Source organism: Chionomys nivalis, chromosome 3, assembly GCF_950005125.1.
Source record: "Chionomys nivalis chromosome 3, mChiNiv1.1, whole genome shotgun sequence".
NCBI classification, from domain to species: domain Eukaryota; kingdom Metazoa; phylum Chordata; class Mammalia; order Rodentia; family Cricetidae; genus Chionomys; species Chionomys nivalis.
In genome coordinates, this window is record NC_080088.1 from 77,129,913 (window position 1) to 77,154,324 (window position 24,412).

Genomic DNA, 24,412 nt, shown 5'->3' on the forward strand with positions numbered 1-24,412 from the left:
GGCCTCTGCCGACTCGATGGCTGCAGTGCCCTTTCCCAGGTGGGGACAATCAAAAAGTTCTCTGTCCGTCGCTAAATGTTCTGCAGGCTCTGACATTCCCTCCAGCGAGAACTACGGGGTCGTGTTAGTGTAGTTGGAGTTTAACATCCAGCTAATCACTTTTAGCTTTCCATGTCTAGGTGTAGGGGCTGTGGGCCTCTGTCATTGTGTGTCAGCTAGGAACAAGGCTGGTTCATACCACAGAGATCTCCTGGCCTGTATCAGTTCTGTAGATTTACATGGAAAAAATAAACACAAAGAAAGCCTGTGCTGATGCTGAAATTTTAATCATTTCTGTGCATGTGTTGCTTAACAGTTTTAATTTTTATCGCACATTAGTCCTCGTGTCTCATTTATCTTTGTTTGCATGGGACTTTCCATAATCGAAGTGCACGCAGCTTACTAGTCGTTGCCAGCAGAGGGGCAATGGGTTAGAATATTCTAATGTCGGAGTTTTCAGTGATTAATATTAGCTGAATAATTAGCTAGTTATAAACTAGCTCTGATTTTCGGGTCTAGGTGAAGGATTTTAACATCCATCATACAGGCAAACCTGGTTCCACTGATGTGAAGAAAGTGAACCACAGAATAAGGTTCTCACAGCGCGTGTATCTGTAAACAGCAAGAGTGCTATACTTGTGTATCTCTTTAGGAAGTACAAGAGTTTCTCTACGTCATAGTTCAATTTTGTCAGTTGTATTTTAAGTCCTAAATTAAAGTGTGGTCAGGCCATATTTAAAGATCATCTTGTGTTATCTGGGCTTTTTTTCCCTTCAGCTCTCACAGCTGATTGTTAACGCAGGAGGCGTGGCTGCTGTGATTGACTGCATCGGATTCTGCAAAGGGAACATACGGCTGCCCGGCATCATGTTGTTGGGTTACGTGGCTGCTCATTCTGAGAACCTGGCCATGGCGGTGATCATTTCCAAGGTGTGCGCTCTTCACTTCCGGTGGCGTAGTCAGCTGTTCTGTGGTGGAACGGTACATTGATGTTCTCCATCAGAGGAGAAAATCTAACTGAGCAGAACAAAAAGATCACCCATTTTCCCAATTAGTTCACTGTTGAATTCAGTGCTTGTTAGTATATTTCCGGGAGTAAACCTTGGAGAAAGCATGGGGAAACTGACAATGTTGTTTTATTCAGTTTCTGGAATCAATAATTATTACCACCTTTAAATATTGTTATCTGGTTTATCTGTTAAGTATATGTATTGGTGGATGAAATACACAGTTGTAGGAAAGGAACAAATGAAAAAAATTAGTAGGTCTCTTTAGGAAATTGAACTGCAACCTAGTAATTTTAACCTTTGCCTGGTGCCATGGCCTTCTGACACTGAGAGGATTTTTTTTGGGGGTACTGAATTTGGGGTAATTACTATAGTATCAAATTAGAAAAATATGCTCACCAAGAGTCTGGAATTAGAATTTGATTTGTTTTCCTTTGATACAAAAGCTGTGATATATTTGAGGTATTCTAGGTAGTCATGTTTTTACTAGTTAGTTAACATTAATGCTTATGATATAAAATATAAGCATATTCTACTAGTATAACAAAAGGATTCATTCCTACTTAGGCATCCAAGCTTGTTAGGATGAGCAAAGCTGTAATTAAGTTGAACAAAGTAAATAAATATGTGTTACTTCAAGAAAGATATTAATGGGGTATAGTCCACTTGCTCATATTATTAAAATTTTACTCCATCATGTTGCTTTCAGATTTACTGTAATTGGTAAAAATAAATTAATGGTGTGTGTGTGTGTGTGTGTGTGTGTGTGTGTGTGTGTACTGATGAAGATTGAGCCCAGTATTGCACAAATGCTAGGCAAGGGCTCTTGGCTGTATTCTCAGTCCTTGGTTAACTTTTTAAAAAGATTTATTTATTTATTTTTTGTACACGAGTGCTCTATCTGCATATATGCTTGCACACCAGAAGAGGGCATCAGATTTCACTGTAGATAGCTGTTGAGTCACCACGTGGTTGTCGGGAATTGAATCCAGGACTTCTGGAAAAACAGCCAGTGCTCTTAAGTGCTGGATCATCTCTTCAGGCCCCCTTTGTTAACTTTTTAAACAAGCAAAAAGAAAGGTTTTCTGATCCTCAATAGTTTTAGTTGATCACAGTAGCATTTGTGAAGTAAAAGCTATTAGAGATACAAGGATAGTTAAGTTAGCTTATTACAGATAATTAATACAGTTTGGCTCTAGCCAGTTCGTTGGCTTAAATGGCAGGAGGCATTATGATGTGCCTATTTCTTGAGTCATTCGGGAGAAAGGAATGAAGGTCAATATGCCTTCTTTTGATGTCTGCTCTAGATTTACGTATAACACTCGCTCTTTGGGTCCCTGGCAGGGTGTACCCCAGTTATCAATCTGCCTCTCAGAAGAACCAGAAGATCACATTAAGGCTGCTGCCGCCTGGGCCTTAGGACAGCTGGGAAGACACACGCCAGAGCACGCCAGGGCTGTTGCGGCCACAAACACTCTTCCGGTTCTGCTTTCTTTGTACATGTCCCCAGAGAGCTCCGAGGACTTGCAGGTCAAAGTGAGTGTTTAGTCTTTATGCTCTGGGAAGATGTGCTAGATAGAACTAGTTTTTTTTTCTTAACATGTGATTTAAAGTCTTCATTTTCTGATGGATAATATGGTTTTTCTAAATCAAGAAATACAAATTTAAAATCAAGTGTGGTGGTACACTCTTACAATCTTAGGACTCTGAAGACAGGAAGAGGGGAAGCGTTCAGTCATCTTTGTCTACAGAGTGACTCCAAATCCAATCTGTGCTATCAGAGACCCTGTCTTGAAAAAAGAAATAGAAATTTATTAAAAGAATTGAGATCACTTTCCTCATTCTCTAAAGATATCAAGTTGTTTATAAAATTAATGTTTTTTAGACTATATTTCTGTTGGTATTTCCTATGAAGAATTATTTTCATGCTATTTTATTAAAATTTTATTATGTTTATCTGATTATTTGAGCATATGTGTATTTGTGGGCACACACATACTATGGTATACCCGGGGAGGCCAGAAAACATCACGTGAGAATTAGTTATCTCCTTCCATTATGTGGGTCTCTGCTGACTGAGCCCAGGTTTTCAAACTTGGCAGCAAGTATCTTGACTCATTGAGCTATCTCATTAGCCCCAGATTTCCTTCCTAATGTGTTTTAGTTTATCAAATGTGTCTTATTTACTATAAATTAGTTAATTGCTTTTAGTAGCTTCTCTATATATTAAACCGAAAAAAGAACCATTGTCAGTCCTGATACTAACACTGCAGAGGCTGGGCGGTGGTGGCGCACGCCTTTAATCCCAGCGCTCGGGAGGCAGAGGCAGGCAGATCTCTGTGAGTTTGAGACCAGCGTGGTCTACAAGAGCTAGTTCCAGGACAGGCTCCAAAACCACAGAGAAACCCTGTCTCGAAAAAAAAAACCAAAAACCATAACAAAACAAAACACCACTGCAGAATCTTCCTCAGACTTCAATTCCCCTGAGCATCTTATTGTAGGGGATCCACCATTCTCCTCCCCCTTCTCTATAGTCTCTTGGATTCTATCAACTGTTGTTTTATAGATTTAGGATGGAGTTCGGTCAACTCTGCTTGATTTGACAGTACTATACTGAGGAAAAGTGTATCTGAAAACATTAAGAACTGTCCTGTGATATTTTCATCTGTTATTCTGGCAAACTAGAAGGCTATGCTAAAGTTCATTTTGGGCCAAAAGCGTGCCACTATTTTAGTTACGGATTCTTTTGCTGTGATAAAACAATGGGACCAAAAGCAATTCTTCTGTTGGGAATTCTCTGTTCAGTTCAGTGCCCCATTTTTTAATTGGGTTAATTAGCACTTTAAAGTCTAGTTTCTTGAGTTCTTTATATATTTTGGAGATCAGACCTTTGTCCGTGGCGGGGTTGGTGAAAATCTTCTCCCAGTCAGTAGGTTGCCTTTTTGTCTTAATGACAGTGTTCTTTGCTTTACAGAAGCTTCTCAGTTTTAGGAGGTCCCATTTATTCAATGTTGCCCTTAATGTCTGTGCTGCTGGGGTTATACGTAGGAAGTGTTCTCCTGTGCCCATGTGTTGTAGAGTACTTCCCACTTTCTCTTCTATCAGGTTCAGTGTGTTCAGACTGATATTGAGGTTTTTAATCCATTTGGACTTGAGTTTTGTGCATGGTGATAGATAAGGATCTATTTTCATTCTTCTACAGATTGACATCCAGTTCTGCCAGCACCATTTGTTGAAGATGCTCTCTTTCTTCCATTGTATACTTTTAGCTCCTTTGTCGAAAATCAGGCGTTCATAGGTTTGTGGGTTAATATCTGGGTCTTCTACACGATTCAGTCTCATGCTCATGCTAGAAAAGCCTTCCACTGTATTAAAATCCCTGTGTCTTAAAACTGGGTCATTTTTTGTATTTTATTATTTCTTTTATTTTTGAGATTATAATTACATAGTTTCTGCCTTCCCTTTCTTCCCTATAAACCTCATAGGCACTTCTACTCTTTTTTAATTCATGACCTCTGTTTTTCATTAGTTGTTGTTATATGCATGTATGCATATGTATATACATTAATACTCCTGAATATAATAACCTGCTCACCTATTCTTTATGTTACTCCTATATATGTCTTTAGAGCTGTCCATTTGGTATGGGATAACCAATTGGTGTGCCCTTACTTGGGGAAGACCATTTCTCCTGCTCTCAGCCTTCTTAGCTGCTTATAATTCTTCATGTAGGGCTGATGCCTCCTGGGCTTTCCTTTGTCCACTTTAACATGCCTATTGTCCTTGTTTGGCTGATGCTTAGGTAGTCACATTGGTGGAACTTCATGACTATTGCTTCTGACATTCCTAGAAGACACAATCTCATAGTAAATTTCTTATCCTTTGACACTTACAATCCTTCTATACCCCCCCCCCCCATTCCATAATATTCCCCAAGTGTTAGGTGAAGGAGTAGAGGTATCCTTTGTGGCTGGGCTACAAACTCTGCATTTTGTTTGGTTGTTGTTTTCTGTAATGGTCTCTGTTACATAGAGAAGGTCCTGATGAGCAGAGAGGACTACACTTAAATCTGAAAATTTGGAGCCAGCAGCCTCCAGTGAGAGAGAATATACAGTGTTTGGCTTTCTGGGTCTGGGTTACCTCATTTGATATGTTCTTTTCTAGTACCATCTATTTACCTGAAAAGTTCATGATTTCATTTTTCTTTACAGCTGAATAGTATTCCATAGTATATAGGTACACATTTCCACTGTCCATCCATCAAAGGAAGGATATTTAGGTGGTTTCCATTTGCTAACTTTGTGAATAGGGCAGCAGGGAACATGACTGAAGTTACCTGTGGAACAGGAGCTTGAGTTCTTGGTGTATATGCCAAGGAGTGGCATAGCTGGGGTATATTGTATATTTATTTTTAGCCTTTGATAATTGTCTACACTAATTCCCACACTGCTGCACTGGTGTGCAATTCTACCAGCAGATAATGAGGTTCCCCTATTCCCCACACCCAGTCTCGGATGTTGTTGGTTGTTTTGTTGCTCTTTGCTGTTTGACTGGGATAAATGGGATGTCAGTATTGTTTTGATTTGCATTTCCTTCATTGCTAGGGACAATGCAGATTCTGTGATGTAATTCTTAGCCTCCTTAGTTTTTTCTTTTGAGATTCCTTTGTTCGGGTTTCAGGTCCATCTTTCAAAGGGGATATTTGTTTTTCTTTTCTCTTTTGAGTTCTTTACAGATTCTGGATGTCAGATGCATAGATGGCAAAGATTCTCTCCCATTATGAGGGTTTCTTCTCCATCAGGCTGATTATTTCTTTATCTGTGCAAAAGCCTTTTAGTTTTATGAAGTCCCACTTGTCACTGCTGGCCCTCGCCTTTGAGCAAATGGGACTTATCAAAAAGCCCTTCTCTACACCTTTATTGTGTAGGATTCTGTTTATGTTTTCTTCTAGTGGTTTTGGGTTTCACATTTAGGTCTTTGATCAGTGTGGAGATTTTTTTTTTGCAAGGTGATAGATATGGATCTAATTTCATTCTTCTTTGTGTAGACATCCAGTTCCTATGACCTTTCATTGAAGATGTTTTTTTTTCTTCAGCTTGTTTTTTTTTGTCACATACTAAGTGGCTGAAGTTATGTGTGCTCGTGTTTGGCTCTTCTATTTTGCTCCATCAGTTTGTATGTCTATGTTTGTGCCAAAACTTTATGTTTTTATTTCTATGTCTCTGTAATATATCTTAAGTTCTGGAGTAGTAATCCCTCCAGATTTTTTTTCCTTAGGATTGCTTTGATTTTTTGTGGTTCTTTATGAGTTATAGGATAGTTTTGGTTGGCACTGCACTGAATCTGTAAATAGCTCTTGCTAGAATGGCCATTTTCATCATATTAATTCTACCAGCTCATGCAGATGGAATGTCTTTCCATTTTCTAGTGCCTCTCTCTCTTTCCATTTTCTAGTGCCTCTCTCTCTCTCTCTCTCTCTCTCTCTCTCTCTCTCTCTCTCTCTTTCTTTAGAGGATTAAAGTTTTTATTTTAGAGGTCTGTGGTAGTTTGAATGTAAGTGGTCCCCAAAGCTTTTAGAGAATGGTACTATTAGGAGGTGTGACCTTGTTTAAGTAGACATGACCTTGTTGGAAGAAGTATGTCACTGTGAAGGCAGGATTTGAGTTTTCCTATGTTTAAGCTACATTTAATTTAGTTCACTTCCTATTGTCTTGGATCAAGAGGTAGAATTCTCAGCTCCTTCTCTAGCACCATGTCTGCCTGCACGCTGCCATGTCCCACCATGATGTTAATGGACTAAATCTTTGCATTGTAAGTCATCCAAATTAAATGTTTTCCTTTGTAAGAGTTACTGTGGTCATGGTGTCTCTTTTAATTAGAAACCCTAAGTAACTAACGTAACAATTCACTTTATGTTTTAAGATTTAACACAATGATAACTGCCAAGGTATTCTATCATTAAAAACCAGTCAAAAGTTTTTATTGTAACTCTTTGTGAAAATGTAACTTCTGCAGGTTAGGCCAGTAAACTGGTTTCATTTGCAGTAAGAATATAGGCTATGGATTGTTAAGATTTTATATGCACTTTGCTTTGTTTTTCAACAGAGTAAAAAAGCCATAAAGAATATTCTTCAAAAATGCACCTACCTCCCAGCCCTCGAGCCATTTTTATATGATGCACCTCCAAATATCCTAAAACACGTTGTTGGTCAGTTCAGTAAGGTAAGAAACATACCTGCAAGGAAGGAAAGAAAATCTTAAAGTTACTGCCGCAAATAACAAGTTGGAGTTAACCAGGCAGGGGAGGATGAGTTCCTGTAGTGGGAAGGCATTCTAGAGAGAAGGAAGAGCACGGGCAAAGGCAAGCAATGCCACAACACCCATGCTCTGAGTTACTACAACTGCTGCAGTTCATGACTGGCTGGTGGGGATCCAGGATGAGTACTAGATGTTTATGAGGGACCCTTCTACCTTGTTAAAGAACCTGCCTCTATTTTGTAGAGGCAGAGAGACTGGAGTGTAAGCTTCATGTATGCAGTGGATAGCACTAACTTTGTTCATGTTCATTGCTTTATTCCATTTCTACAACATGAACAGTTGATAGACTTTTAAAAGGAGCTGTTTTACTTCCCATTACCCGCAGATTTGGATTACTCTGTTATAGACACACTGAGAGTAAATTCTCTACTAAGTTATTTTCAGTAGTAAAATGCTAGCTTGCGAAGGAAGATGTGATTGTCTGTGCATTTTCCCTTTAAGGTGCTGCCTCATGACAGCAAAGCTCGGCGGCTTTTTGTAACTAGTGGAGGACTTAAAAAGGTGCAAGAGATAAAAGCAGAACCTGGCTCTCTCCTGCAGGAATACATCAACAGCATTAACAACTGCTACCCAGAGGAAATAGTACGGTACGGAGCTGGACTGGGAATTTCAGTATGGCAGTGTTTTCAGTATTCAAGTGTGTAAATATGTGGACTTTGAAATTCTACACAAGACCCTTTTACCTCATGCAAATGAAACAATTAGATTATGTTCTTATTGACACATTCAGTCAGTCTGCAATGTTGTTTATCACATGTGCATACTATTTTGATATATATTTTACTAAATACCCAAATGCAGAGTTCAAATTAAATTGCTTTGAAATTGTGAATGTCTGCTATACAGGTTGATAGATTATGACTTTCACATAAAATGGAAAAAGAGCATATTCAATAAATGGTGCTGGCATAACTGAATATCAACATGTAGAAGAATGAAAATAGATCCATATTTATCACCATGCACAACACTCAAGTCCAAATGGATCAAAGACCTCAACATAAAACCAGCCACACTGAACCTCATAGAGGAGAAAGTGGGAAGCACACTTGAATGCATTGGCGCAGGAGACCATTTCCTAAATATAATCCCAGTAGCACAGACACTGAGAAAAACAATTAATAAATGGGACCTCCTGAAACTGACAAACTTCTGTAAAGCAAAGCACATGGTCAACGAGACAAATTCTTGTTGAGTTACTTTATGTTTTTATAATATTTTTTTCCATTTATACTGTACCTTAATTCAGAGAGCATATTCTACTGGAAAATTTACCTGAAAAATTTTCACATAAAAATTATAATTACAAAATTTATATGTGAAAAAGTGACTCATAGGTTATTCTAGGATCCATAGTTGGACAATGGACCAAGACTGAGATGTGGAACACTCAGTTGTAAATGGATGTCTTCATTAAGGCTCTCCCTTCAGGGCTCAGAGATGTATAAGGAAGAGGAGTAAGCAAGATTATAAGAGCCAAAAGTGATGGGTAACTGTAGATGAAAGTTTTTGTCCCACCTGGTCCCACAGCTGTTCAGTCCCAAATAAACACACAGAGCCTTATTTTAGTTTTAATCTGTTTGGGCTATTAGCTCAGGCTTATTATCAACTAGCTCTTACAACTTAAATTAACCCATAATTCTTGTTTATGTTTAGTCAGATAGTTTGGTACCTTTTCTCAGTAAGGCATTCTCATCTTTCTTCCTGTGTGTGGCTTGTGACTGTGTCTTTCTTTCCTCTTCCCAGAATTCTCCTAGTCTGGTTGCCCCAACTATACTTTTTGCCTGGCTACTGGCCAATCAATGTTTTATTAAACCAATACGAGTGGCCAATGTTTACAGTGTACAAAAATATTATCCTGAAGCAGTCCCCCCCCCCTTTTTTTCTTTTCAAAACAAGACCCTTAATCTAATCTCCTTTGTTTAGCTTTTTTTCTGACCATTGTCCATAATGCCTTGTAACCAACACACTAAACAAAGACAGACATCCATAATCCACTTTTTGGGAATGTGGGCATATTTTTCTTTCTTTCTTTTTTTAAATTTTACTGATTTTTATTGAGCTCTACATTTTTCTCTGCTCCCATTCCTGCCTCTCCCCTCCCGTTCAACCCTCTATCAAGGTCCCCATGCTCCCAATTTACTCAGGAGATCTTGTCTTTTTCTACTTCCCATGTAGATTAGATCTATGTATGTCTCTCTTAGAGTCCTCATTGTTGTCTAGGTTCTCTGGGATTGTGATTTGTAGGCTGGTTTTCTTTGCTTTATGTTTAAAAACCACTTATGAGTAAGTACATGTGATAATTGTCTTTCTGGGTCTGGGTTACCTCACTCAAAAAAGTGTTTTCTAGCTATATCCATTTGCCTTCAAACTTCAAGATGTCATTATTTTTTTCTGTTGTTCAGTACTCCATTGTGTAAATGTACCACATTTTCCTTATTCATTCTTCAATCAAGGGGCATTTAAGTTGTTTCCAGGTTCTGGCTATGACAAACAATGCTGCTATGAACATAGTTGGGCACATGTCCTTATGGCACAATTGAGTATCCTTTGGATATATACCCAAGAGTGGTATTACTGGGTCGTGAGGAAGATTGTTTCCTAATTTTCTTAGAAATCACCACACTGACTTCCAACGGAGCTGTATTGTCTGTTTTTTTAAAGCAAGATAAAGGGGTATGGGATTGTGTAGGTAGAAGCGTGAGAAGGCTCTTGAATGAGTTGGAGTGGAAACTATGACCAGAACATACTGACTGATTTTTTTTTCCAAATTAAAAAAGTTATTGCTGTGTGGTGGTGGCACATGCCTTTAATCCCAGCAATTGGGAGGCAGAGGCAGGCAGTTCTCTGTGAGTTCGAGGCCAGTCTGGTCTACAGAGCTAGCTCCAGGACAAACGCCAAAGCTACAACATATAAATATTTTCTGATCATTGCATTATCAATTTTAAAACTTAGATACAAAGTATTCAGTTTCTCATGTAGACCAGTTGTTTGGAGTGTTCCTTAGCTTTGTGTGGACAGTGGGTACCATACTAAACAACATAACTTAAAAAGATCATAGAAAATTTGCCTCTTGTAGTTATATAATAAAGTATCTGTTTACATCAAAAGCACTTATAAGGGGCATAGGAGATTGAAGCAAGCTTTAAAATTTGTACTAACTCAGACTAATAAATAATTGGGGACCCTTAAGTGCAAGACTGCATGAAGGAACCCACTTCTGAAAGCCATTTTCCAAGGTAGAAGGCCTTGTGAGAAACATTCTTTAGATGTGTATATGTTATGTTTAACCGTGACTGTGTATAAGGATGTTACTGAAAAAGAATACAGCTATTGATTTTTGCCATGGTAATTTAACAAATTATGGAGGAAATTAGTATAATATTATTCACAAATTTTTAAGTAGGCATAGGTAAAGTTAGCTGAAAGCGGCCAAATCAAGTCCAAACCAAGATAAAATGCTAATCTTTTATGAAATGTTCAATTTAAAAATATAATTAATATCACTATGTATATATGTGTGTGTATGTATCTGTATATGGGTATATGTATGGACATCGATGTATACATAGTTTATATTTTAGTAATTTTAAAAGTAATTTGTGAAATAGTTATTTAATGTGAATTGTGACCAGGTATAATTAAAATATATATTAAGAAATGATTTACAAGGCTTGAATGCAGAATTTGATTAGTAATGATAAATTATATAGTCTAACATAAAATATCTATTAGCTATTGTTCTTTTAAAGTAACATTATGGAGTTGACTGAGCAGTTGAGAGCAATGGCTGCTTTTACAGAGGATCTGGCTTCAATTCTAAACACCCACATGGTGACTTGCAGCCATTTTCCAGGCCAATGCTTTAAGATCTGATCCCCTCTTCAGGCCTCCAAGGGCATGAGACACGGAAGTTGTATGCATCTATGCATAGAGGTAAAACACACATACATATGTATACATACATACAGGTAAAACACACTTACATATGTATACATACATACAGGTAAAACACACTTACATATGTATACATACATACAGGTAAAACACACATACACATAAAATCAAAAGAAAAAAGTAAAATTACTCAATTGATAAAACAATGTCTGAGGTGAAATTTTGTACATGGATTGAAGGTTTTGCTTAGAAAGCATCTAAGTTGTTATTATATATATTTCTTAAGTGTTTTATTCTCTCTCAAGTACAGTGTTGTGAGGTGAAATTCTTTGTTGTCTCTAACCGTATGCATAAAGCATGTAATGATTAAGACCATACATGAGGTTTTACTTATATTATTTCAGCAAGTTCTTATGTAGACTTTCTTGAGTCCACCTTTGAAAAATTTCCCTATCTAATAACAAATTTATTTTTTCAGGTACTATTCACCTGGATACTCGGATACTCTTCTACAGAGGGTGGACAGCTACCAGCCACTTACCAACTGAACAAACCATACTTTTATACTCCTCAGTTTCCCAGGAGAGTATGAATAGTGATTGTTAAAGTTTTTTGAAAGTACATTCTAGCTATGTTCAGTGTGAGATACCTTTGGATAATGTTTTCTAAATGTATGTAGTAGTTTAAGAATTAGTAGCTGGAATATACGAAGGGCTAGCCATAGTCATTGCATGCATAGGAATTTCTCTAAAGATAGTCTTGAAGACATTAAAAGGTTTAACACATTTGTTATCGTTCTGCAGAAAACCACATATAAACAGCATAAACATTCCCTCCAACTAGCTGAGAAATACCGCTCAACAGTGCTTAGGCTATTTTGGCCATTTTCTCATACATAGGCAAGGAAAACTTGCCTTTCAAGTTACATAAAAGCATCTAGAAGGAAAAGAGCTGAAAGGTGACCCTGATGACAAATAACCCTAAAAGAGGCTCTGGTGCTGGTCACACAAACGCACTGGACTAAGTAGAAGCTCTAGAGCCTGCTAGGTTTCCTAAGAACCTAGGCACATTCTCCTCATTCCTACTCACCGGTCGGGAAGCTCTTTCCTTCTGGGTCCTCACTGAAGGGTTCTCAGCATTACTCTCTGGTACCTGTGCTCTCCCTTCCTGGTGAGAAGTCTCTTATTCCTGATCCATATGCAGGGACAAAACATGCAATATTTGCCTTCATTGTCCTTGTCCTAGGTTCACTTCACCAAATTTCAGAAGTCATGTTTTCAGGGATTTAAGTAATTTGAGCAGAATATATCAGGCTCAGACTTTATATTCATTTTTATTAGATTCAGTAATGGGGCCAAAGAAGATTTCAATAAAGTGTTAAAAACAGCATTAGAACTGTCCTTTTTGTTTTTTATATCTAATGATTTTCTGACTTTGGGAATCTGTCTTTGGAGTTAGGAGTCTTTGATGGTCAGTATATTTGTATCTTTGGGCTTACAGAGGTCTCATCAGGAGGCCTGAAGAGGAGGTGCAGGCCAGCCTAGACAACCTTTAGGACAGTGGGGATTGTCCTAAAAGCCTAGCTTCAGGTTTCCCTTTTGGACTCCCCCAATCTTCGATTTTTCATCAAAAGGAAACTGTTCATTACGTCTGGACATTTTTCCGAACCCATCTCTGCTTTCATTTTTTTTTAGTAATGCACAACTTTGTGGAAACTTTAAAACTTCTTTATGACCAGCATTCTCCAACCTATCTTTTATTTATGTCAAACTAGAATTGCTAGTCATTGCACGGTAAATGTAATCCCTTGATTTCTCCAGCAGTGCATGACTACTGCCCTTTTAGGAATCCAAACAGCATCTGAGGTTTCAAGGATTTCTTTTCCCTGTTTTAAGACTTTTCCTTCTGAGTCAGGCCCCTTTCTTTATATAACGCTTCATGTATGTGGATGGTGGTGAAGGCTATTTAGAGATTACGCTTATATTGACCTCAGTCCCTGCTGTTCGTTAGAGAGCTGTGGTCAGTACTATGAGTTCTGGCTTTTTTACTGAGTTTCACTTTGGCAGAGATTTCAACTCAGTGATGAAACTCAGTTAATCATGAAGTACCTTTAAAAGGCATTCTCCTTTTGCGAAACTACTATCATGGGTGAAATACTCATGTCAGAGTCCTTGATGGACTGGTCCATTAATTCTGGTCATCAGAAAAATACCTTATGCATAACTTTAACACAGTCATGATCTGACTTACTGGTCCAACACGTAGGACAGTCTCTAGGGTTTGTGACCATTCCACTTTAGATGATTGTGTGATTTTTCTCACATAGCGTTCGTTCTCTGATATCTGACCATCTGGGCATTAGTTAGCCAGTGCCTCCCCTTAATCCACTAATGCTAATACTATGTGTGACATTTGGACTGTTAATTCTTATCCTCAAATCATTTTGTCAGCCTCTGACACTAAGGGGACCATGGCTATGCATACCCATAGGCAGGGTGACCAGGCTTGAGCAATGAAATCAAGTTTCTAAGAATGGTATGTCATTGGATCAGAACTGCCGAGATCATGGTGTCTCTTCTCAGCAATAGAAACCCTAATCAAGAGAGTTAGTTTTACTGAGTTTGCAAACTTGAGTAAGTAAAATTTTAAAAGGTTTAATGCAAAAGAAGAAGACAAACCTTAAACAATCACTCCAGATATCACGACACAGCAAAGAATTGTCTTTAACAAGTTGGCATGTTCTGGCGTCTTTCTGTACAGCTAGGAACGCTGTAAAGGTGTGCTCATGGCATGTGGGACTGGAATCAAATTCCCTAGAGTCACAGGAGTCTTGTTTAGTAGAACACAGAGTTTTCACGTTTTCTCTTGTTTATCTCAGTGGACTTAGATAAAGATATTTTCTCGGGATAATTTAATATAAAATTCAATATAAAATGTTACTGTGTTTCTTTCATTCATGACTGGTGTATTGTCTATAGTAGATTTTCAGATAAATGTCAGATTGAGAAAAATAAGAACATAAGGGAGTTTGGAATGGATATTTATACAATAAAATATTTTAAATATAAAGAAGTTCAAGTGTTTTTTAACTTACATTGAGTTCTTAAATTTCCAGATGTCTCTGGCATGCACAGTATAGTTTAAATAATCCAGATGTCATTGTTCTATTCTCATCTGCTCCCAGTGCTAGCCAGGATTGCAGCAAGCACATTTTAGTTAGAAGTGGTATCAGGTTTGCCTGAAAGTTAGGACTTGTGGGCACCTGGATGAATTGGACTGATTCAACTTTCAGACCATGGTGAAGTCTCCGCATTACTTTTCTGAATTATCACAGTGTACTGTGAAAGGAGACAGACTAGAGGATCTCAAAATTACTCCACAGAGTAAAGAGCCTCATCTGGTTTCTAAAGCCCTCTCTTATAAGATCCCGAAGATTGATTAATGGGGTTTAAAGAGTCTAGAGCTTGACAGGTAGTTAAGTGATGCCACCACAAATCTATATAATATTTCTGTGAACTGAAAAGGTCTGCATTCCTCAAGACATTTAATTTATTTTTTCATTTATTTATACCAACCACAGCTCCCCTCCCTCATCTCACCCCACCTCCCTTCTCCCACCTCCCCACCCACTGCTCCATGTCCATTCAGAAAGGGGCAGGCCTTCCATGGGAGTCAGCAGAGGATGGCATATCAAGTTGAGGTAGGACCAAGCTTATCCTCCTGCATCAAGGTTGGATGAGGCAAGCCAGCACGGGGAAGGGGTTCCTAAAAGCCAGCTCAAGTGCCAGGGACAGGTCCTGATCCCACTGCTGGGAGACCCACAAACAGACCAAACTACACAACTGTCACACATGCAGAGGACCTATGTCTGTCACTTGCAGGCACCCTAGCTGTTGGTCCATAGTCGGTGAGCTCCTAAGAGCTCAGGTCAGCTGTCTCTGTGGATCCCCCTGTCATGACCTTGACCTCCTGGCTTGTACAATCCTTTCTTTAACAGGACTCGGCCCTTGGCCTAATGCTTGGCTGTGGATCTCTTCATCTACTTACATCAGTTACTGGACATTTAGAAGAGTTACAAATCTGATTACAAGAGAAGGCACCCTCTGCACTATAGCTGGGAATCTTAGCTGGAATCATCTTTGTGGATTCCAGGGAGTTTCCCTGGCACTAGGTTTCTCTGTAACCCCCAGAAGCCCCCTATGAAGATATATCTTTCATTATTCCTCATCTGTCTTGCCCCCAACCCACCCAAGCTGATCACTCATGTTCGCTTACCTCCATCCATCCCCTGCCCTAGTTTACCCAGGAGATCCCACGTATTTCATCTTCCCAGCGAAATACATGCATCTCTCTTAGGTTCCTCCTGGCTTCTCTGGGGCGGTGGATTGTAGCCTCATTATTCTTTAATTTACAACTAATAGCCACTTTTGAATGAGCACATGCCATGTTCGTCTTTCCATGTCTGGATTATATCATTTAGCATTATTTTTTCTAGTTCCATCTATTTGCCTGCAAATTTCATGATGTCATTGTTTTTTTACAGCTGAGTAGTACTCCATTGTGCTATATGTACCACATTTTCTTTATCTATTCTTTGGTTGAGGGCATCTAGGTTGTTTCCACATTTTGGCATTTACAAATAACACTACTATGAACATAGTTGAGCAAGTGTCCTTGTGATATGATTGAGAATCTTTTTGGGTATATGTCCAAGATTGGTATAACTGGGTCTTGAGTTAGATTAATTTCCAATTTTCTGAGAAACTGCTATACTGATTTCCAAAGTGGCTATACAAGTTTGCTATCCTACCATCCGTGGAAAAATGTTCCTCTTAGTCCACATCCTCTCTAACATAAACTGTCATCAGTATTTTTGATTTTAACCATCCTGATAGGTGTAATATGGTATCTCAGAGTCATTTTGATTTGAATTCCCTGATGGCTAAAGGTGCCGAACAATTCTTTAAATGTATCTAAACCACTTGAAATTCTTCTGGTAAGAATTTTCTGTGTAAATCTGTATCCTATTTTTAATTGGATTATTTGGTATTTTAATGTTCTTTTAAAGCCAAAATAGTTAAGTGGGTTGAATTGGGTTGGGAAGGGAAGATGGATTTGGGAGGAGTTGGGGGAAGGAGAATATTTGTAGACAGTGAGAGGCCTTGGAGCACTCAACCCTACACAGATGTCTTTATCAACTTGCTACCCTAAAGGCTCAGGGGTCTACACGGAAGAAAAGCCAGTGGTGGTGGAAACAGCAGTTTCCAGATACAAAAGGTCTGTCGCACTTACGAACTCACAGAGACTGTGGCAGCATGAACGAAATGCGTATAAGTGCAAGCCAGAAAAAAAAATCCAAGATTGGAGAAAGAGAAGTGGTACAAAATTCTACCCCTGGACAAGAAGCTCTTTGAAACTGACATCTGCTGGGGAGAAAAAAAAAATCAGTTTTCCTTGATGGAGTGAAACTGGATACGTCAGCCACATTCCAGGGCAGGCTGCATGCTCATGAGTGTTTGGCCAACACAAACTGTACTCATTGGCTTTTGTGTGCTTTTACATAGTTTTGTCTTAGTTTTTTGGGGGCTTGTGTTCTTGTTCTTTTAAAGAAAGAAAGAGAAAAAAATTATATTGGATGAGCAGGGAGGTGGGGAAGGAGATAGGGGGAGTTGAAGGACGGAAAAGAATATGGTCAAAATACATTGTATTAAATTCTCCAAAAACTAACAAAATATAAAAACTAGGAAAGGAAGAAGCCAAATTATCCCCATTAACAAATGACCTGATTCTGTACTAAGTCCCTAATGTTGCCACCAGAATAGTGTTAAACTTAAAAAAACAGTTTCAATAAATATTCAGTATATGAAATTCAGTAGCTTTCATATATACAAATAATAAACTTGCTGAGAAAATATAGGATAAGTATCTCATTCATAATAGCCTGAAAAATAAAACATAAAAGTACCCTAGGAATAACCTTACCAAAGAAGGGAAAGACCTCTGTACTGAAAACTTTAAGATATTGACAAAATAAATTAGATACAATGGAAACACACTTCATAACTTCAAGAAATTAGAACTCCCCCAGGAATTTCCTGCTGAGAAAGGGAATGACTGAAGCTTCTGGGGTCTCCAGAGAAGAAACTTATCTACTAGAGAAAGATTGAAAATGGGTCACTTGGGAAAAGGTTGAAAACTTTTGGAAGACTCTGAAGGAAAGATCGTCCACATAGAGACATGGGGCTGAGATGGTGGTAGGGAGGGACGCCGCCACACCAATCCCTTGCTTACTCTCTATGTGAGCCTACCCTGGTGTCAGGACCCTGAAGGGAGGTGGAGAATCACTAGATTTCTTTGTTCCTGTTCCACATGTGGGCACATGGAATGTATCTGCTTTTACTGCTTTTCATGATTAGTTTGGCTCCTTTAATTGGTTTATTGAGACTAGATGGCTGAACTTGGCTGATGGGGCACCTAAGTCTGGTGATATAACCACCTAATGATTGACAGAGGTACCAAAAGCATGCAGAAGAAAAGAGACTCAACTTCTAATATCCAGGAGGATAAATATATGTTTTTCTTTGGATTCACCTCCTTATTTAGCTTCTCTAGGATCACAAACTATAGGCTCAATGTCCTTTGTTTATGGCTAGAATCTGCTTATGAGTGAGTACATACCATATTCCTCTTTTTGGGTCTGGGTTAACCTCCTCACTCAGGATTGTGTTTTCTATTTCCATCCATTTGCATGCAAAGTTCAAGATACCATTGTTTTTTTTTTTTTCTGCTGAGTAGAACTCTAAAGTATATATGTGCCACACCTTCTTTATCCATTCTTCTATTGAGGGGCACTTAGGTTGTTTCCAGGTTCTGGCTATTACAAATAGTGCTGCTATGAACATAGTTGAACAAATGCTTTTGTAGTATGATTGGGCATCTCTTGGGTATATTCCTAAGAGTGGAATTGCTGGATCTTGAGGTAGGTTGACTCCCAGTTTCCGGAGAAACCTCCACACTGATTTCCAAAGTGGTTGCATAAGTTTGCATTCCCACAAACAATGGATGAGTGTTCCCCTTACTCCACAACCTCTCCAGCAGAGGCTATCATTGGTGTTTTTGATTTTAGCTATTCTGAGAGGTGTAAGATGGTATCTCAAAGTTGTTTTGATTTGCATTTCCCTGATCACTAAGGAGGTTGAGCATGACAAAAGTTGGGAGCAGGGGGGTGGGGATGGATTGGGGGAAAGGGGAGATGGGGAGAGAGAAGGGAAAAGGGGAGGATTGGAGAGAGCTTGGGGGAATGGGATAATTGAGTTGGAGGAAGGGTGGATATGGAGCAGGGAAGAAGTTTTCCTAACCAAGGGAGCCATTTTAGGGTTGACTAGAGTCTTAGTTCTAGAGGGGTTCCCAGGTGGCCAAGGCGATTTCTCCAACTAATTCCATGGGCAGCAGAGGAGAGGGTGCCTGTACTAACGTTATCCTATAACCATACTGATGAATATCTTGCATATCACCATAGAACCTTCATCGGGCGATGAATGGAGATAGAGCTAGAGACCCACATTGGAGCACTGGACTGAGCTTCCAAGGTCCAAATGAGGAGCAGAAGGAGGGAGAACATGAGCAAGAAAGTCAGGACCGCAAGGGGTGCACCCACCCACTGAGACAATGGGACTGATCTAATGGGAGCTCACCAAGGCCAGCTGGACTGGGACTAGTGGAGCATGGGATCAAACTGGACTCTCTGAATGTGGCTGACAATGAGGGCTGACTGAGAAGCCAAGGACAATGGCATTGAGTTTTGATTCTACTGCATGGACTGGCCTTGTGGGAGACTAGTCTGTTTAGATGCTCACCTTCCTAGACCTGGATGGAGCGGGGAGGACCTTGGACTTCCCACAGGGCAGGAAACCCTGAGTGCTCTTAAGACTGAAGAGGGAGGGGGAGAGGGAGTGGGGGAAGTGGGAGGGAAATGGGAGGAGGTGAAAATTTTAAATAAATAAATAAATAAATAAATAAATAAATAAATAAAAAAGAAGAAAAGGAAGAGAGACTCCTATCTCACAAATAGCCTTGGCAAAAACAAATTAACACCATAACAAATTAAAATTGATCTCTATCTTTCACCCTTTACACATACAAAACAAATTCAAAGTGGACCAAAGCCCTTCTTTAAAATGTGACACATTGCAAGTTTCAGAGGAAAGCACAGGGAATCCACTCAGGATTGGCAAGAATTTCCTGCACAGGACTCCATAGCACAGGACAGAGCCCTAGGATAACAAACGAGACTGCATGAAATCACAAGTGTTGGCATGTGCGAAACAGTCCTTTTTATGCTGGGGTGCTATGGATCATGGAGGAGTAGGGACTATGGCCTTGAGAATAGGACTCTCCAACTGGGATATCAGACACTCTCTTGTCCCTCCAGGTTTGGAGGAAAGCTTCTTACTGGCTTGCTCTTCATGGTTTTCTCAGAATGCTTTCTATACAACCCAGGAGACTCTACACAGTGACATTTCTACAGTTATCTGAGTATCTGAATGTCATTAATCAAGAAAATGCCCCACATGTGTTGGGGGGGGCTTATTTTGTCCCCAGCTGCTCAGCCCTGAAATAATCACACAGAAACTGTATTAATTAAATCACTGCTTGGCCCATTAACTCTAGTTTTGGCATGTCTGACTCTGTCAGTGGCTCCATGGCTTCTCACCCCTCCTACTTTCTCCCAGCCATGTAGCCCCACTGGAGACAGATGCCAGAACTTTAGCCGGTAAGTCACAACCATGTGGCCATACACAGATTAATAGAAATAGCTTAAATTAATATGGAAGAATTGTCCAATAAGAAGCTAGAGATAATGGGCCAAGCAGTGGTTTAAATTATATGGTTTCTATGTGATTATTTCAGATCTAAGCTAGCCAGGTGGCTGGGAACCAACAAGCAGCTTCCCTCCTGCAACACACAAGCATTCCCACTGGACAAACAGATGTGAGTATTTCCATAACTGAGATCCCCTCTTCCTAGTTTCACCTAGGTTTGTGTCAAATTGGCAAAATCTGACCAGCACATAGGATTTTTTTCTTCTTTAAACCCCCTACCTCCTGTTTAAAAAACTTATCCCTAAAATCAAGTATAAGCTAGATCAGAAATCAGAGTCCCAAATACTTTTGGCTTCTCTGACCTCTAACATGAATGAACCTGCTAAGAGAACCAATGATACTTCTGGGTTTTATCAGAGAAACTGGTTACCTCTGGAGGAGGATATTCTTACCCTACACTGTCTAACAATTTTTTCCTCATGTTTTCATCATCCCCCAATTCTGCAGAGATAACTTTATTTCCTTTATGTAATTAGAGTGATGACTGATCTGTTTTATTCAAGTTGAATGAGTACTTTAGGTGTGGCAGTAAGAGTACTCTTTTTTAATGATCCCCACAGTGCTATATAACTACCATATATAGAGATGAAAGGAAATCCTTGACTGGTGCCTGAAAATAGAGGAAAGGAAGAAGTAGTTCTTAGCATTTCAAGTTCTGGAGAGGGAATTAGAAGAAAACAGAACACAAACAGTTGTTCAAATGTCTAAATCAAAGTTCATTAGGACTTCTTGATGTTCCATGGCTTCTTTCAAGAGTGTTAAACCCCTTTTATATTTTTAGGCACAGTGATGGCTGTCAGAATGGCTAAAACTATATTGCAAATTTCCTGAAAGCAATCTTTCACTCATATTCCTGTAAGTAATCCCAATACAAGTCAATGGTTCACCAAGTTGGGCTTTATAACAAATATACTAACTTTGATCTGTCATCAGTTTTATATCTGATGAGTATATGATTTTTCATGTCTCTTAGAGAACATTGTCACCCAACAAGAAACCATACCTCACCAGTGATAGACACCATTTTACTATAAGTGGATGGTGGTGGAGGAGGGTTTTTCCAAGCAAAAAGAACTAAGAAACAAGCAAGAATAGCTAATATAATTTCTGACAAAAGAGACTTCAAATGAAAACAAAATATAAGATAGGGAGAGACATAGCATACTCATCAAAGGAAAAATACAGAGAGGTAGGTATTATAATTCTAAACATCTATGCACCAAACACAGGGCCCCAAATTTCAAAAAAGGAACAGTACCTGCTCCAAAAATTACAGTTTGACTACAACACAATTATAGTGGATGATATCAGTACTCCACTTTCACTAATGGACAAATCATTCATACAAAAGCTAAACAAACTCTGAAGTAGTTAAATTTCATTTTAAGTCAAATAGATACCCTAGACATTTACATAACATTTCACCCAAACACTAAAGAATATACTTTCTTCTCACTAGTGCATGGAACTTTCCCTAAAATAGACCATACAATTAGGACAAAAAACATGTCTCAACAAATTTAGAAAAATTGAAATTGGTTCCTCTATATAATCTGACCACAAAAGAACAATGTTAGATATCAACAATAATAGAAATGACAGAAAATAGAAACCCTGTCTCGAAAAAAAACCAAAAAAAAAAAAAAAAGAAATGACAGAAAGTATAAGAATTCATGGAATCAAAACAGCACACTATTCAGTGACAGTTGTTTTAGGAAATAAATAAGGAAACTTAAAAAAATCTGGGACTAAATGAAAATAAAAACACAATAAACCAAAGACTATGGAACACAATAAAGGCTTCCCAATAAGGAAGGTTTATAGCATGAAGAGCCTACACTAAAATGCTGGAGAGATAACATATTGCTAACTTAATGTTACACTTAAAGGTTGTTGTGGGATATATAACACAGTGAACCTGGAGTTTGTGTTACGTAATCATAGAGAGTCAGAGGGGGTCTGGAAAATGGATAGACAGATGCACATGAAGTAATAGGGAGGGATGTTGAGTGCGGCTGTACTTTTTGGTTAGGTGGAGTGGAATGATACTCTCCTTCTGAGATGCTGGTGAAAAAATAAGATCAACTAATTGCTTCTCAACCTCTCTGAGCTAGCAGGTTTTCAACCCAGCCTCTGATTCCCAAGTAGTATTGATAAATAGAACCATAGAGATTTAGTTAATACATTTGATGGCAAGAGTAGGGGCAGATCTGGCTTGATGTCAATGTTCCATTGAGCAGCTACTGGACAAGTGGATCAATAAATGTGAAGCTCAATTATTGACTGAAACAACAATGGAATTAGGTGCATCCACTGTGCCAGAAATAAAAAACAAAAGCCCCTTGGGGAAAAAGAAGAAACAATACCCAAAAAGAGTAGATGGGAAGAGATAATAAATGTCAGGACTAAAATTAATGAAATAGAAAATAAAAATAAAAAAATCAATTAAAGGAAGAGAGTTGGTTCTTTGAAAAGATCAACATCAAAGTAATAAATTAGAGATGAAAATGGAAACATAGCACTAAGTGCCCATGTAAAGAAAATGGAGAAAGCTCTCATTAGTGACTTAACAGCACACCTGAAGGCTCTATAACAGAAAGAAGCAGACTCACTCAGAAAGAATAAAAGACAGGAAATAATCAAATTGAGGGCTAAAAAAGAAAGCAATACAAAGAATCAATGAAACAAAGAGCTGGTTCTTTGAGAAAATCAACAAGATAGACAAACCCTTATCCAAACTAATCAAAAGGCAGAGAGAACAACCAAATTAACAAAACCAGAAATGAAAAGGGGTACATAACATCAGACACTGAAGAAATTCAGAGAATATTAGATCATACTACAAAAACCTGTACTCCACAAAATTGGAAAATGTAAAAGAAATGGACAATTTTCTCAATAGAGACCATATACCAAAATTAAATCAAGACCAGGTGAGCAATTTAAATAGACCTATAAACTGCAAGGAAATAGAAGCTGTCATCAAAAACCTTCCAACCAAAAAAGCCCAAGACTGGATGGTTTTAGTGCAGAATTCTACCAGAACTTCCAAGAAGAGTTAATACCTATACTCCTAAAGTGTTCCACATAATAGAAACAGAAGGAGCATTGCCAAACTCTTTTTATGAGGCTACAGTTACCCTGATACCAAGACCACAAAAAGACTCAATGAAGAAAGAGAATTATAGGCCAATCTTACTCATGTAACCTAGGTAATTAACAGAATCTCCTCTTTGAATCTTTTCAGGGGCAATCTGTAATTCTCATTTAGGCAAGACTTTCTTTACTTCTTCAAACATCCTTTCTAAAGTATCTGTATTTGAATCAGATAATAAAATGTTATCCATGTAATGGTAGATTATAGACCTAGGAAATTGCTTATTTATTATTTCCAATGACTGGCTGACAATGTATTGGCACAGGGTGGGGCTATTGAGCATTCCCTGTGGGAGGTCCATTGATATCTTCTAGTAGGCTGAGAATTATTATAAGTAGGAACTGTGAAGGCAAACTTTTCTCTATCCTTTTCTTGTAAAGGTATAGTTAAGAAACAATCCTTTAAATTAATAACTATGAGAAGCCATCCCTTTGGTAACAGAGAAGGCAGAGGAATTCCAGATTGTAGAGGGCCCATAGGTTGAATAACCTTGTTGATAGCTCTTAGATCTGTCACCATTCTCCATTTTCCATATTTCTTTTTAACAACAAATACAGAATTCCAAGGGTTGGTAGATTCTTCTATATGTCGAGCATCTAGTTGCTCTTGTGCCAGCTGTTCTAAAGTCTGCATCTTTTCCTCAGCTAGAGGCCACTGCTTAATGTTTCTCAGTCAACCATTTTAAAGGTAAGGCTGTTGGTACCTCTGAAGGTTTATCAAGTGCTTTGTGCTCTTGTACAGTCTGAATGGCTGGTGTCCATCATCATCTAATATTTTCCTCAGAAACATAAGTTTTTGGGGATGCAGGAATGTTAATATGGGTATTCCATTGCTGCAATAGGTCACAACCCCACAAATTCACTGCAATATAGGCTATATGTGGCCTTAGTCTTCCTATTTGCCTTTCTAGCCCTATACATTCAACCCATCTCATGCTTTGTTTTATCTGAGATAAGGTTCCAATTCCAAGGAACTGAACATATACCTCTTGAAGAGGCCAATTTTGATGCCAAGATTCTGGAGTAATTATACTGAACATTTGCAACTGTGTCTAATTGGCCTTCATTAAAAATGCCATTTATACAAAAAATAAATAAACATGGATGCAAAAA

General features: G+C 38.6%; 1 protein-coding gene across 2 annotated transcripts in view; it reads left to right on the forward strand.

Moving 5' to 3' along the window:
- The window catches only part of LOC130872205 (sperm-associated antigen 6), a 51,392-nt gene extending 37,098 nt beyond the window's left edge, over positions 1-14,294 (forward strand). Inside the window, exons 7-11 of one of the 2 annotated variants that reach the window (XM_057766070.1) lie at positions 817-969; positions 2,391-2,582; positions 7,152-7,268; positions 7,806-7,951; positions 11,740-14,294. In XM_057766070.1, coding sequence (XP_057622053.1) covers positions 817-969; positions 2,391-2,582; positions 7,152-7,268; positions 7,806-7,951; positions 11,740-11,809 — 678 coding nt within the window. In that variant the 3' untranslated portion in view covers positions 11,810-14,294. The remainder of the gene's footprint in view (positions 1-816; positions 970-2,390; positions 2,583-7,151; positions 7,269-7,805; positions 7,952-11,739) is intronic. The other variant, XM_057766071.1, reaches the window with a different exon arrangement.
- Positions 14,295-24,412: the final 10,118 nt, after the last annotated feature.